At 36.4% G+C, this 15,082-nt stretch overlaps 1 protein-coding gene across 2 annotated transcripts in view; it reads left to right on the top strand.

Moving 5' to 3' along the window:
* Positions 1-603: 603 nt before the first annotated feature.
* The window catches only part of LOC103009966 (uricase), a 135,112-nt gene continuing 120,633 nt past the window's right edge, over positions 604-15,082 (top strand). The window contains exons 1-2 of one of the 2 annotated variants that reach the window (XM_057539944.1): positions 604-957; positions 8,360-8,443. In XM_057539944.1, the coding sequence (XP_057395927.1) occupies positions 8,363-8,443 (81 nt within the window). In that variant the 5' untranslated portion in view covers positions 604-957; positions 8,360-8,362. Of the gene's footprint in view, positions 1,245-8,359; positions 8,444-15,082 lie in introns of both variants that reach the window. The other variant, XM_057539936.1, reaches the window with a different exon arrangement.

Raw genomic sequence — 15,082 nt, 5'->3', positions numbered from 1 at the left:
CGGGGTCGGAAAGTTCTTAAAGGAAAATGTACAGTTTCGTGAGTTCTAGCGGTTTAAGAAGGTGCTGAAATTTAGGCTTAAGGAGAGTTTAGGGAGCTTGCCCAGCCGTGTGAACAGTGAAATGATGAGTTGGTGGAATCCGTTATTGAGCGTTTTCCATGTGCCGAGGCCCTAAAACCTAAGAACAAAACAATCTTTGAAGTATATAGAGTTTACATTCTACTGGAGACTAAAATGAGCTCCCAAATAATTAGTGTGGTAAGCTATTAATATTAAGTAGTGCACGGTGTGGAAAGAATAGAACAGGATAAAAGAAGATGAGGGGATAGAGGGGCAGATTACAACTCTTAAATAGGATTCTCAGAGTGGGCTTCATTATTGAGCAGAGATTTGAAGGAGGTAATGGGGCATACTATGCAGTTAACTGGGGGAAGATCTGTTAATCTGAGAAAAGCTGCCCAGGCAAAGGAAACTTACAGCTCCAAGGCTCCTAGTCAGTAGCAAGCCTAGCTTGTTCAGGAAACACCGTGGAAGCCAGGAGTCAAATGAGAAAGGAGGAGAGTAAGTGCTGGCGGGGGTGGGGTGGGGGTTAGGGTGCCAGATTGTGTAGGGTTTTGTAAGGACTTTGACTTTTATGTGACGTGAAGATTTCTTGGAGGATTTTGAGAAAAGGAATGGCGTAACCTGACACATTTTAAAAGCATCACTCAGACTCTTCTTTTGAGAAAGGACTGTAGGGGAGGGAAAGTGACAGGAGGGGCGAAATGAATGTCATGAACCAGGGTGGTTCTAGTGGAGGTGGTAAGAAGTGATCAGATTCTTTCTACGATTGAATAAAAGGCATGAGAGAAAGAGAAGAGTCTTGGATGACTCCAAGATTTTTTAACCAAGTGACTGGAAGGATGGAGTTACCATCAGTTGAGATGGGACAGACTTCAGGTGGAGCAAGTTTGAAGGGTAAGATCAAGACTTCAGTAACGGAATGTTATGTTAAGTTTGAGATGCTTACTCGTCATCATGTTGTCAGGTAGTCAGTTGGGATGTGTGATTCTGCAGCAGGAGAGAGAGATGTGGGCTAGAGAGCAAAACTAGAGAGTCATCAGCAAACGGATAGTATTTGAAACCATTATAATGAGTGTTGATAAAGAACTGAAAAATAGAAGAGGATGAAGGACTGAACCCTGGAGCAGTCCCACATGAAGAGCTGGAGAGAAAAGGAGGACCTAGTAAAGGAAAATGAGAAGGTAAAACAAGAGAGTAGAGTATCATGGAAGCCAAGTGAAGAAAGTGTTACCCCAGTGGTTAAATTTTGCTGTATTTCTCATTTTAATTTTTTATGAAAATGCCCTCCAAACAGAATTCCTTTTGGTTTATGGTCAGCACTTGATTTTCCAGAAATTGTCTTAATTTCAAGTTATATATTTCAATATTGACATTGGGTGTTTCGATGATCCAACATTTTGGTGTCTATACTGCGTTTTTCACCTTTTTAAGTTCTTTTAAACAGGACATTAAAAACATCAAAACTGTCTTTTAGAATACGAGTCCCACTAAAACGTACTACCAAGCCACAACTGCAAAATTGTGATTAGAAGACAAAACCTATCATGTTTAGATCCAAAACTGGATTTGAATTGTACAATACAATAGAAAGGAACAAATAGTGTTGAGCTAAAAAATCACTGACATACAGGTTTGGCTGCAATAATTTATAAAATATTATGTAGTTTATTTAAAGAGGAAAAATCAGATCAAAAGCGAGGAGTTGGAGGAGGAGGAGGAGGAGGAGGAGGGGCAGCAGGAGGAGACAAACCAACCTTTACCTAAAAAACATAGACTGAAAAATTATTTTGGAAGTCTCTTCTAGCCTTAATATTTTATCTCCCTACATATAATACATTCTTTCCTTATAAGAATACAAAATAATCCTGAACTAGATAACTGTCTTAAATGTATTCAGTGGTGCCATACACATGAGACCAAAAGCTGTTTATAGAGACTGCCTTCATGGCTTACTGGTAATAATAGTTCTGTGGGTTGAATAAGACAATTTCTATGATCAGAATAAAATTCTTATCCGGAAGAAATCACAAAAGCATTGATCAATTCAACAAATGTGTATTTAATGCTACTCAATAAATGAATAGGGTGAGTAAGTATGATGGAAACAGGGGGCTCTATATTCAGATCTGTGTTCAGATTTTGACTCAGATGCTATAAAATCTCAGTTAAATCACATAATCTCTGTGAGCCTCATTTTCTTCATCTGTAAACTGGGCTAATTATATTACCACATAGGTTGTTGAGATAATGTACATTAAAGAAATACACACACCCAATAAATGCTAACTAGCTATTTTTATTACGTCTAGATCTAGAGACTAAGCTAAACATTGTTGAGGAAAAAAGGCATCATGTTTGCCCTCAAGTACCTTACAGTTCAGAAGAAGATAAAACACAATTCTAGTGTTAAGTATTCAGTAGTGGTCAGTGTAGAGTGCTGCTTAATATGAGGTCCATTTCTTCCATTTGTTTTTTCTCAGTAACTGCTTCATTGTTCATTATTTTCAGGGCCCACTTCTAATAGAGTATACATTATTTTAAAATATAACACTTATTTTTGATATTTAATAAATATTTTTTACTTGTTTTAGTTCTGACATTTGGGAGACCATGCAATACAACACTTGGACACCAGATGAGTTCAGTGATCCAAATAAATATATGACCTAAGATTCTGTTGAGAAAATTTGATCTGTATTTTACAATATGACTTAAGCTCTCTATATCACAGAAACCATTCCAAAAGTTCAAAATATTAATCCATTGCATGAGAAAAAGGAATATCAGTTTTAGGGATGGAAGATTTTTTATTTGCAATGTGGTATAACCCTTGGACAAACACAAAGTAATAAATTAATGCTTTCTAAGCTTGAATTATGCCATTCAGTTTGTTGCTAAGAATTGTTAAAAGAAAAACCAAAACAGAGGCCACATTTTGAATATACTTTTTGACCAAACACTCATAGTTAAATAACCAAAATTTAAACTATCCTGATCTCCCCAAAGTACTGACTCTGACCTAAAACAAAAAAGCTTTCTTCAGGTCAGTGTACACAGTGCTACTCCCATAAAAAAGCTGTAAGTTTCTAGTAACCAATCACAAAAAAAATGTACTCCCTCATCCATGCTTTATAAATTCAGCTGTAACTGCTAAATGCTGAGCTTCTAACCACCTTTCAGCTCAAATCGCCCTGTTTGTGATTAGTGTTTCTTGCTTGATAAAATGTTTATATCAAGTAAAGCTCTCCAAATTTTCTTTTGACAGAACAGTAGAACTATTACAAAGCTAGAGTCTCATCTGTTAATGTTCCCTTGGTACCCAAGACCTGTTTTTGGCACTTAAACTACTTATCTCATGGAAGTTTGAGAGTTCTCTTTTTCGTTTACAGTATTCTATACCTTGTTGGTAGCTCAGGATGTATTTCCCATCGATATTAACCTGCATGTAGTGATTAGATGACTCAGACCAGAGACACAGATACTCATTCATTTATTTGTTTTCAACCGATACTGTTTATTTTCCCCATATTTGTCTTAATTTTCCATAATCATAGAAATAATTACTATGTGAAATAAAATATTCTCTACCGTATCATTTCATGAACATAAAATATAGCAAACATTCTGTACAATTATCAGAGACACAATATTAAAAATGAAAGCTAATGAAGCATAGTCCTTAGCTTAGGCTAGCGGTTTTCAAACTTTTTGTTTTAGAACTTTTTGTCCATAAAAATTATTGGGGACCCCAAAGAACTTTCATTTATGTGGTTTCTATCTATCAATATTTACCATGTAGAAATTAAAACTGAGAAAAAATATATTTTACTTAAAAATAATAATAATAAACCCATTATGTGATAACATACACACTTTATGAAAATGACTCTATTTTTCCAAACAAAAAAGCTAATGAGAAGAGTGACATTATTTTACATGCTTTGCAAATCTCTTTTATGTCTGGCTTAATAGGAGATAGCTGGGTTTATGTCTACTTTTGTGTTTAACCTGCTGTGACATACCATTTTGGTTGCGTATATAAAGAAAAATCTGGCCTCAAACAGGTATGTGGTTGGAAAAGGGAGGAATATTTAAGAACTTCTTCAGATAGCCATGGATGTTCGTCTTTGATATTACATTAAAATTTGACTAGTTGTAAGTTTTTTAAAGATTAGTTGCAATGTACAATCTGAAATCATATTAAGCATCTCTTTATGCTCTGGTACATTAAAATCTATTAGTCCATTTTGCATTTTTAATGGATCTTTTACCCATGCATGATTTTGTAATATCATGCATTCATTGGTCATCTGGAAAATATTGGTTCACTGAGTTATGCATTTCTTCTAAAAGTTGACACACTGTATTTTACAATATCAAAAAATCACGTCTGTTAAAATCACTACTAGTCTCATCAGAAAAGTCTTCAGGTACTAGTAAGCTGCCAAGCTTACAATGGTGGATAGAAGTTTTCTGAAATTCTGATTTTCTTGAATAGGGGCTTCCCTTGGCTCCAGGTCACTGATGGTAGTGCCTATAATGCAATGCAGGGGATGGAAGCAGGGAATTAGGAGATTTGTGAGTGGTGAGGGCCTCTTGTTGATATATATTCGCATGGCTATTTCTCAGGCTAGGCCATCTCACTGTTAGCTTTTTCATCTATGGACCCCTGAAAATTGCCTGACTTTTCCATTGCCACCATTAGTTGGGAGAGCCACCTTATCATTAACTTGAAAATATTTTGGGAGTCTACTTATAGAGACAGTCTGAGGGGTGCTTTGTGGGGGTCCTTCTACCCTGTTCATTTGTGCAAGATGCACGCCACCATCCCACCCTAGGATGGCTCATTAGGCAGCATCTTGGGAGAGCCAAAGTTTATACTATTAGTTGTTTCTGTCTAAGGTTTTTCTTCTTTTCCAACCCACTATGGAAAAGAATGCATTCTCATAGCCACTCCTCTTCTTCTTGAGGCAATCAACAAACCTTTTCAATTTTTCTGAAGTTTCCTTTTTTTTTTTTTTCTTATAGCAACCAGTTGAAATAGAGATAAAAGACTCCTTATCCTTTATCCCTTTACACTCTAATAGGGGTGATAAGGTCTTACATTATGTTGGCCTTTGGCTCCACAAAAATTGAAAGAAAGCTAAGCTTCATTTAGGGGAAATAACAAAAGTCGGTAGCTTTCCTGGAATTTCCATCATAAGAGCCAGTAGGACCTCTGGGACAGAGAGGTAAGGAGATGGAAGAACAGTCTGAGGAACTGAAGACGTGTTCATGAGATCAGCATTCACAGCAGTGATGTGGGCAGAAACTGCAGAACTGGATTATACTCTTCTCAGTTTTTTTGCTAGGTCACTCCTACTTACTAGATTAACTAGGGTAAAAAAGTGGAGATTAGAGATAAAGGACCCCTCAGTAAGTGACCAGGTTCCAAAAGTTTCCACCATGTACCAGTACCCTCCAGGAGGATTTTGTTGATTTAGTTTCCCTACAATTATCCCTTCTTTATTCTAAAGTCTAGAGTTCAGAGGCAGATGAGTATATTCCAAAATTTGCCTTAGTCAAAGGCACTATTCCTATGACAGAGACATGCTAGGAAGTTCCAGGGTTCTCCAGGGAGCACTAGATGCTAGAACATCTTGTATTTGCTAAAACCTTCAGAAGGCATATAGAGCTAACTTGGAAGTATGATCCGTGGCCCGACAGCAGCGGCACCATCTGGAAGCTCGACAGAAATGCAGAATCTCAGGGTCCACACCCAGGCCAACCGAAAGATCCCCAGGTGATCCGTAAACACATTAAAGTCTGAGAAACACTGCTGAAGATGTGCGTTTCATCCCCCACCCATATTAATTTCCATTGATCAATCAGAGGCCTTGTTTCAGGCCAAAAATTTATGGTTGGTTTATAATATTACTGTTAAAAACAATATTATTTTTTAAATGATTACATTGCTTGAAGGGAAGACAGACTGGTGGAACTACTGCGGAAAGCTAATATATTTGTCTTATTTTTCTAACTTAGTCCTTGCACAGACATGAAATGAGATTTAACAGACCCCTTATCTGACTGGTAGGCAACAGATAAATCCAGGGACCTATGATTATACCTTGTCAGAACAAAATAGCTTTATTTTTCTTTCATGCAACTATCAACAAAAGTGATTCCCAAAGTTTAGTACCAGGACCAGCAGCATCACATCACCTGGGAACCTGTTAGAAGTGCAAATGCCTGGGCTAGCCAAGACCCTCTGAGTCAGGCTCTGGGGATGGAACTCAGGAATCTGTATTTTAATAAGCCCTCTAGGTGATCCTGGTGCATGCCCAAACTGGAGACCCACTGGTCTTGATCCATAATTATCTTCTGATACATATAAGCTGACCATTTAAGGTTTTTTTTTCTCTAGTGTCTAAGGTAAGCTTCCTTAACTGGGAACCAAATCAGCCTCTTCCCATGTCTTTGTTTGGAAAATCTAGGTGCCTACACTAGGTGATACCAAAAGAATGATCACATCAAAATGTTCTCATGGATATACTAAAAAAAAAAAAAAGCCCCCAGAACAAAAAACAAACAAAAAAACCCCCTCTAGAAATGATGATAGAGCTTGTATTGATACAATCGTCACCTTTAGGTAAATAAAAGAGATTAATGACTGCCTACAAAATCATATTTATTTTTTTCCAAAGTTAGTTAAGAATCTGACACTATGGAGTGCCCAGGTGGCTCTTGGACACTCAATTCATTTCTATTACTGCTCACATTAATATTTTGATTAGCCTCATTGTCCAGAAATGGCTGATTTTTTAAATCGCAGCAGCAAGACATTAGACAATCCTGCTAAAGGCAATGTGATATATGGATTGAAGCCTGAAACAGAAAAAGACATTAGTGGAAAATGAATGAAATTAGAATAAATTCCAAAGTTTAGTCAATAGTAATGTACCAATGTTGGTTCTAAGTTTTGAAAATTGTACTATGGCAATGCAAAATGTTAACATTAGGGGAAACTGGGTAAGGGTATATAGGAACTCTATGTATTATTTTTGCAACATTTCTGTAAATCTAAAATTATTCCAAAACAAAAAGTTTCTTAAAAAAAATCTTTCCCTGACCCTTCGCTTAACAAAACTGTTACAGTATTACCAGGTAAAAGAAATTAAAGAACTGCTCTGCACCAACCCAGGCTACCCATTTGTAAGTAGACCAACATTGTTTAATTTGTTTTCTTGGGATGCCAGCAAAGCTACTAGCAGTCACAAAATACATTTACTAAATATATAGGACAGGCAGTTAAAGCAGGAAAGGTGCTTCCTTTATTCTCCATTTCTTGAACTTTTGTGTATACAGTTTCCACTTGAGTACTTTGTACTTGGTGATATGTTGTGTTAATAATAATCCTTGAATCATTTCATGATGACTGTTCGCATCTACCGCCACCCTCCTCCAGAGCACTTAATGCAGTGTGCTGCAGGAAGTCGGCATTCAGAGCTCAGATTTCTCTGACTAACTGACTGACTCAATGTGCTACCTGTAATTATATTTTAAAATTTAATCAAGGCAGTTCTAGAAACTCAAGGGGATAAAGTCAAAATCAACTATTCAAGTTAGGTTTGTATTAATTGTCTAGAGTGAATAGACTTCATCAAAACTTGTCAAAATGCAGAATTCATCAGTGGAAACCAGAATATCAGAAATTTAAATCATCCCTATGAAATACACTTAAGACTGAAGGTGAATAGTTCATGGTGAAGTTAACATTTCCAAAATAAATTTTGAGCTGAATAGAAAGTTACCAGTCTTACTTCTTTCGTGCTTTTTAAAAATTGTATTTTGTTTTTTAAAGTAATCAAGGATCACATATTATTTTGCTCTGGTTGTTGATATGTGTTGAGAAATTCTGAAAAAGGCTTGTAATAGAAGGAACCATTTCTCTCTCCAGTCTTCCTCAGTAGTATCTATGTAAAATAAAGCCAAAGCTACTTAAAAATACCAAGAATTATGATACAGCTAACCTTAGATATTCTCAAAGTGTTTCTGATATATCATCTCAGTCCTCCTAAAATTCCTATAAGTAGATGCAAGGCAGGAATTTCACCATTTTTCCAGTGGGAAAACGGAAATTCAAAGAGATTTAAAACAGCATCCAGATTAAACTACAAATTGTAGTTTTTAGGCCATTGCTCTTTTAACTTACCATGTGTCATGCCCTTAGGTCCATATTACTTAGAGTAAATGATTAAGTGAACACAAACTCATATAGCTGCATATAACTCATTTTCTTTTCTTGACTCTGCAGTGAATGTTCAGGAGCAAAGCACTTGATGAAGTGAAGTGTGGATCCTTTGAAAAAGGCAGATGCATGAAGTCTGAAGCAGTGAATGTGAGAGCAGTATTTGTTTTTCATTTAATTATTTCAACCCATGTTTTCTATTGTGGAGATGATAGAGCTTGATGTAATTTTGGCAAAATGAATTTAAGCAAAATAATATATATTTGATATATTGTTTCCCATATCTATGACTAAATAGGGAGATTTACGTCAGGGGTTCCCAGTTGTAGTAAGTGGGAAAGAATTATCTTTATGATTTCCTGACGTGAGGTAATAAATTGAAAATTATTTGGTTGACACAATTACAAAATTGTTGGTCAGAAGCCAGGAGAATTATTGATTTCTCTTCCAGGTTTCTTTCTCAGTAACAAAATAGTTTTCAAATACATGAATAAGATTTTACATTCACACCATTCATGCGGAGATTTAATATTTGAGCAGGTAAATGGAGATTTACTATCTGAATGGTGCCTTCTAGCCTTATACAAAATGAAGATGCACCTAATGTACTTTACATAGCTGATAAAAGGTACTATCTATTTAATATTTTATCTCAAATTAACATAAACATTTCTGCAATTGTTTTGAAACTAACATCACAACAAAGCATGGGCCATATGAGGAAGCCAGAGAAGCAAAACACAATAAAAGGCCCCTCTCTGCCAGTAGCTTAAAATTTAATGAAAAATCAAAACATACAAACATGAAGTCTTATATCTCAATCCAGGTGTTAAATAGCACTGGAAAAGTACAGTAATGTAAGGATTAGAAGATGATATCTCCAGATACAATCTTAAATATTAAATGAGGGGAAAGCCCTGTGTTTTGGAAACAATGTATTATAATGGTAAGGAGCACAGGTTTCTAAAAAAATTATTTGGACAACATTATTACCTAAAATCATTCTACTGTGCTTAGATCTCTGAGGCTTATTTACTACTCATTGTAAGTTTATACCCTTGAACACCATCTCTCTTGACAGCACCTCCTCCCTCCATGCCCTGGTAACCACCATTTTACTCTCCGTTTTTAATAGGTGTAACTTTTTTAGCTTCCACAAACAAGTGGTACCATACAGTACTTGTCTTTCTTTCTGACTTATCTCCCTTAGCATAATATGCTCAAGGTATATCCATGTTGTCATAAATGGGAGGATATCCTCCTTTCTCATGGCTGAATAATATTCCATTGTGTATATATACCACATCTTTTTTCTTTTTTTTAACATCTTTACTGGAGTAAAATTGCTTTACAATGGTGTGTTAGTTTCTGCTTTATAACAAAGTGAATCAGCTATACATATACATATATCCCCATATCTCTTCCCTCTTGCATCTCCCTCCCTCCCACACTCCCTATCCCACCCCTCTAGGTGGTCACAAAGCACCCAGCTGATCTCCCGGTGCTATGCGGCTGATTCCCACTAGCTATCTATTTTATGTTTGGTAGTGTATATATGTCCATGCCACTCTCTCACTTTGTCCCAGCTTACTCTTCCCCCTTCCCATATACTCAAGTCCATTCTCTAGTAGGTCTGTATCTTTATTCCCGTCGTGCCCCTAGGTTCTTCATGACCATTTTTTCTTTTTTCTTTTTAGATTCCATATATATGTGTTAGCATACGGTATTTGTTTTTCTCTTTCTAACTTACTTCACTCTGTATGACAGACTCTACGTCCATCCACCTCACTACAAATAACTCAATTTCGTTTCTTTGTATAGCTAAGTAATATTCCATTGTATATATGTGCCACATCTTCTTTATCCATTCATCTGTCAATAGACACTTAGGTTGCTTCCATGTCCTGGCTATTGTAAATACAGCTGCAATGAACACTGTGGTACATGACTCTTTTTGAATTATGGTTTTCTCAGGGTATATGCCCAGTAGTGGGATTGCTGGGTCATATGGTAGTTCTATTTTTAGTTTTTTTAAGGAACCTCCATACTGTTCTCCATAGTGGCTATATCAATTTACATTCCCACCAACAGTGCAAGAGGGTTCACTTTTCTCCATACCCTCTCCAGAATTTATTGTTTGTAGATTTTGTTTCTTTGTTTGTTTGTTTGTTTGTAGATTTTTTGATGATGGCCACTCTGACCGGTGTGAGATGATATCTCAATGTAGTTTTGATTTGCATTTCTCTAATGATTAATGATGTTGAGTATTCTTTCATGTGTTTGTTGGCAATCTGTATATCTTCTTTGGAGAAATGTCTATTAAGGTCTTCTGCCCATTTTTGGATTGGGTTGTTTGTTTTTCTGATATTGAGCTGCATGAGCTGCTTATAAATTTTGGAGATTAATCCTTTGTCAGTTGCTTCCTTTGCAAATATTTTCTCCCATTCTGAGGGTCGTCTTTTCATCTTGTTTATGGTTTCCTTTGCTGTGCAAAAGCTTTTAAGTTTCATTAGGTCCCATTTCTTTATTTTTGTTTTTATTTCCATTTCTCTAGGAGGTGGGTCAAAAAGAATCTTGCTGTGATGTATGTCATAGAGTGCTCTGCCTATGTTTTCCTCTAAGAGTTTGATAGTGTCTGGCCTTACATTTAGGTCTTTAATCCATTTTGAGTTTATTTTTGTGTATGGTGTTAGGGAGTGTTGTAATTTCATTCTTTTACATATAGCTGTCCAGTTTTCCCAGCACCACTTATTGAAGAGGCTGTCTTTTCTCCACTGTATATTCTTGCCTCCTTTATCAAAGATAAGGTGACCATAGGTGCGTGGGTTTATCTCTGGGCTCTCTATCTTGTTCCATTGATCTATATTTCTGTTTTTGTGCCAGTACCATACTAGCTTGATTACTGTAGCTTTTTAGTATAGTCTGAAGTCAGGGAACCTGATTCCTCAAGCTCCATTTTTCTTTCTCAAGATTGCTTTGGCAATTCGGGGTCTTTTGTGTTTCCATACAAATTGTGAAATTTTTTGTTCTAGTTCTGTGAAAAATGCCAGTGGTAGTTTGATAGGGATTGCATTGAATCTGTAGATTGGCTAGTATAGTCATTTTCCCAATGTTGATTCTTCCAATCCAAGAACATGGTATATCTCTCCATCTATTTGTATCATCTTTGATTTCTTTCATCAGTGTCTCATAATTTTCTGCATACAGGTCTTTTGTCTCCTTAGGTAGGTTTATTCCTAGGTATTTTATTCTTTTTGTTGCAGTGGTAAATGGGAGTGTTTCCTTAATTTCACTTTCAGATTTTTCATCATTAGTGTATAGGAATGCAAGAGATTTCTGTGCATTAATTTTGTATCCTGCTACTTTACCAAATTCATTGATTAGCTCTAGTAGTTTTCTGGTGGCATCTTTAGGATTCTGTATGTATAGTATCATGTCATCTGCAAACAGTGACAGCTTTACTTCTTCTTTTCCGATTTGGATTCCTTTTATTTCTTTTTCTTCTCTGATTGCTGTGGCTAAAACTTCCAAAACTATGTTGAATAATAGTGGTGAGAGTGGGCAACCTTGTCTTGTTCCTGATCTTAGTGGAAATGGTTTCAGTTTTTCACCATTGAGGACGATGATAGCTGTGGGTTTGTCATATATGGCCTTTATTATGTTGAGGTAAATTCCCTCTATGCCTACTTTCTGGAGGGTTTTTAATCATAAATAGGTGTTGAATTTTGTTGAAAGCTTTCTCTGCATCTGTTGAGATGATCATATGGTTTTTCTCCTTCAATTTGTTAATATGGTGTATCACATTGATTGATTTGTGTATATTGAAGAATCCTTGCAATCCTGGGATAAACCCCACTTGATCATGGTGTATGATCCTTTTAATGTGCTGTTGGATTCTGTTGGCTAGTATTTTGTTGAGGATTTTTGCATCTGTGTTCATCAGTGATATAGGCCTGTAGTTTTCTTTCTTTGTGACATTTTTGTCTGTTTGGTAGCCAGGGTGATGGTGGCCTTGTAGAATGAGTTTGGGAGTGTTCCTCCCTCTGCTACATTTTGGAAGAGTTTGAGAAGGATAGGTGTTAGCTCTTCTCTAAATGTTTGATAGAATTTGCCTGTGAAGCCATCTGGTCCTGGGCTTTTGTTTGTTGGAAGACTTTTAATCACAGTTTCAATATCAGTGCTTGTGATTGGTCTGTTCATATTTTCTATTTCTTCCTGGTTCAGTTTCGGAAGGTTGTGCATTTCTAAGAATTTGTCCATTTCTTCCAGGTTGTCCGTTTTTTTGGCATAGAGTTGCTTGTAGTAATCTCTCATGATCCTGTGTATTTCTGCAGTGTCCTTTGTTACTTCTCGTTTTTCATTTCTAATTCTATTGATTTGAGTCTTCTCCCTTTTTTCCTTGATGAGTCTGGCTAATGGTTTATCAATTTTGTTTATCTTCTCAAAGAACCAGCTTTTAGTTTCATTGATCTTTGCTATTGTTTCCTTCATTTCTTTTTCATTTATTTCTGATCTGATCTTTATGATTTCTTTCCTTCTGCTAACTTTGGGCATTTTTTGTTCTTCTTTCTCTAATTGCTTTAGGTGTAAGGTTAGGTTGCTTATTTGAGATGTTTCTTGTTTTGTAAGGTAGGATTGTATTGCTATAACCTTCCATCTTAGAACTGCTTTTGCTGCATCCCATAGGTTTTGGGTCATTGTATTTTCATTGTCATTTGTTCCTAGGTATTTTTTCATTTCCTCTCTGATTTCTTCAGTGATCTCTTGGTTATTAAGTATTGTATTGTTTAGCCTCCCTGTGTTTGTATTTTTTACAGTGTTTTTCCTGTAATTGATATCTAGTCTCCTAGCATTGTGGTCAGAAAAGATATTTGATACGATTTCAATTTTCTTAAATTTTCCAAGGCCTGATTTGTGACCCAAGACGTGATATATCCTGGAGAATGTTCCATGAGCACTTGAGAAGAAATTGTATTCTGTAGTTTTTGGATGGAATGTCCTATAAATATCAATTAAGTCTATCTTGTTTAATATATCATTTAAAGCTTGTGTTTCCTTATTTATTTTCATTTTGGATGATCTGTCCATTGGTGAAAGTGGGGTGTTAAAGTCCCCTATTATGATTGTGTTACTGTCGATTTCCCCTTTTATGGCTGTTAGTATTTGCCTTACGTACTGAGGTGCTCCTATGCTGGTTGCATAAATATTTACCATTGTTATATCTTCTTCTTGGATTGATCCCTTGATCATTATGTAGTGTCCTTCTTTTTCTCTTGTAATAGTCTTTGTTTTAAAGTCTATTTTGTCTGATATGAGAATTGCTACTCCAGCTTTCTTTTGATTTCCATTTGCATGGAATATCTCTTTCTATCCCCTCACTTTCAGTCTGTGTGTGTCCCTACGTCTGAAGTGAGTCTCTTGTAGGCAGCATATATATGGGTCTTGTTTTTGTATCCATTCAGCCAGTCTATGTCTTTTGGTTGGAGCCTTTAATCCATTTACATTTAAGGTAATTATCGATATGTATGTTCCTATTACCATTTTTTGAATTGTTTTGGGTTTGTTATTGTAGGTCTTTTCCTTCTCTTGTGTCTCCTGCCTAGAGAAGTGCCTTTAGCATTTGTTGTAAAGGTGGTTTGGTGGTGCTGAATTCTCTTAGCTTTTGCTTGTCTGTAAAGGTTTTAATTTCTCTGTCAAATCTGAATGAGATCCTTGCTGGGTAGAGTAATCTTGGTTTTATGTTTTTTCCCTTTCATCACTTTAAATATGTCCTGCCACTCCCTTCTGGCTTGCAGAGTTTCTGCTGAAAGATCAGCTGTTAACCTTATGGGGCTTCCCTTGTATGTTATGTGCTGTTTTTCCCTTGCTGCTTTTAATATTTTTTCATTGTATTTAATTTTTGATAGTTTGATTAGTATGTATCTTGGCATGTTCCTCCTTGGAGTTATCCTGTATGGGACTCTCTGTGCTTCCTGGACTTGACTGACTCTTTCCTTTCCCATATTAGGGAAAGGAAAATAATCTCTTCAAGTATTTTCGCAGTCCCTTTCTTTTTCTCTTCTTCTTCTGGGACCCCTATAATTTGAATGTTGGTTCGTTTAATGTTGTCCCAGAGGTCTCTGAGACTGTCCTCAATTCTTTTCATTCTTTTTTCTTTATTCTGCTCTGTGGTAGTTATTTACACTATTTTATCTTCCAGGTTACTTATCTACTCTTCTTCCTCAGTTATTCTGCTATTGATTCCTTCTAGAGAATTTTTAATTTCATTTATTGTGTTGTTCATCATTGTTTGTTTGCTCTTTAGCTCTTCTAGGTCCTTGTTAAACGTTTCTTGTATTTTCTCCATTCTGTTTCCAAGATTTTGGATCATCTTTACTATCATTATTCTGAATTCTTTTTCAGGTAGACTGCCTATTTCCTCTTCATTTGTTAGGTCTGGTGGGTTTTTACCTTGCTCCTTCATCTGCTGTGTGTTCCTCTGTCTTCTTATTTTGCTTAACTTACTGGGTTTGGGGTCTCCTTTTCACAGGCTACAGGATCATAGTTGCCGGTTTTTTTTGGTGTCTCTCCCCAGTGGCTAAGGTTGGTTCAGTGTGTTGTGTAGGCTTCCTGGTGGAGGGGACTCGTGCCTGTGTTCTGGTGGATGAGGCTGGATCTTGTCTTTCTGGTGGGTAGGTCCACATCTGGTGGTGTGTTTTGGGGTGTCTGTGGCCTTATTATGATTTTAGCTCCCTCTGCTAATGGGTGGGGTTGTGTTCCTGTCTTGCCAGTTGTTTGGCATAGGGTGTA

Source organism: Balaenoptera acutorostrata, chromosome 1 (genome assembly GCF_949987535.1).
Source record: "Balaenoptera acutorostrata chromosome 1, mBalAcu1.1, whole genome shotgun sequence".
Lineage (NCBI taxonomy): Eukaryota > Metazoa > Chordata > Mammalia > Artiodactyla > Balaenopteridae > Balaenoptera > Balaenoptera acutorostrata.
The sequence above is the reverse complement of the archived record's forward strand: the minus strand, read 5'-3'. Positions and strand labels throughout refer to the sequence as shown.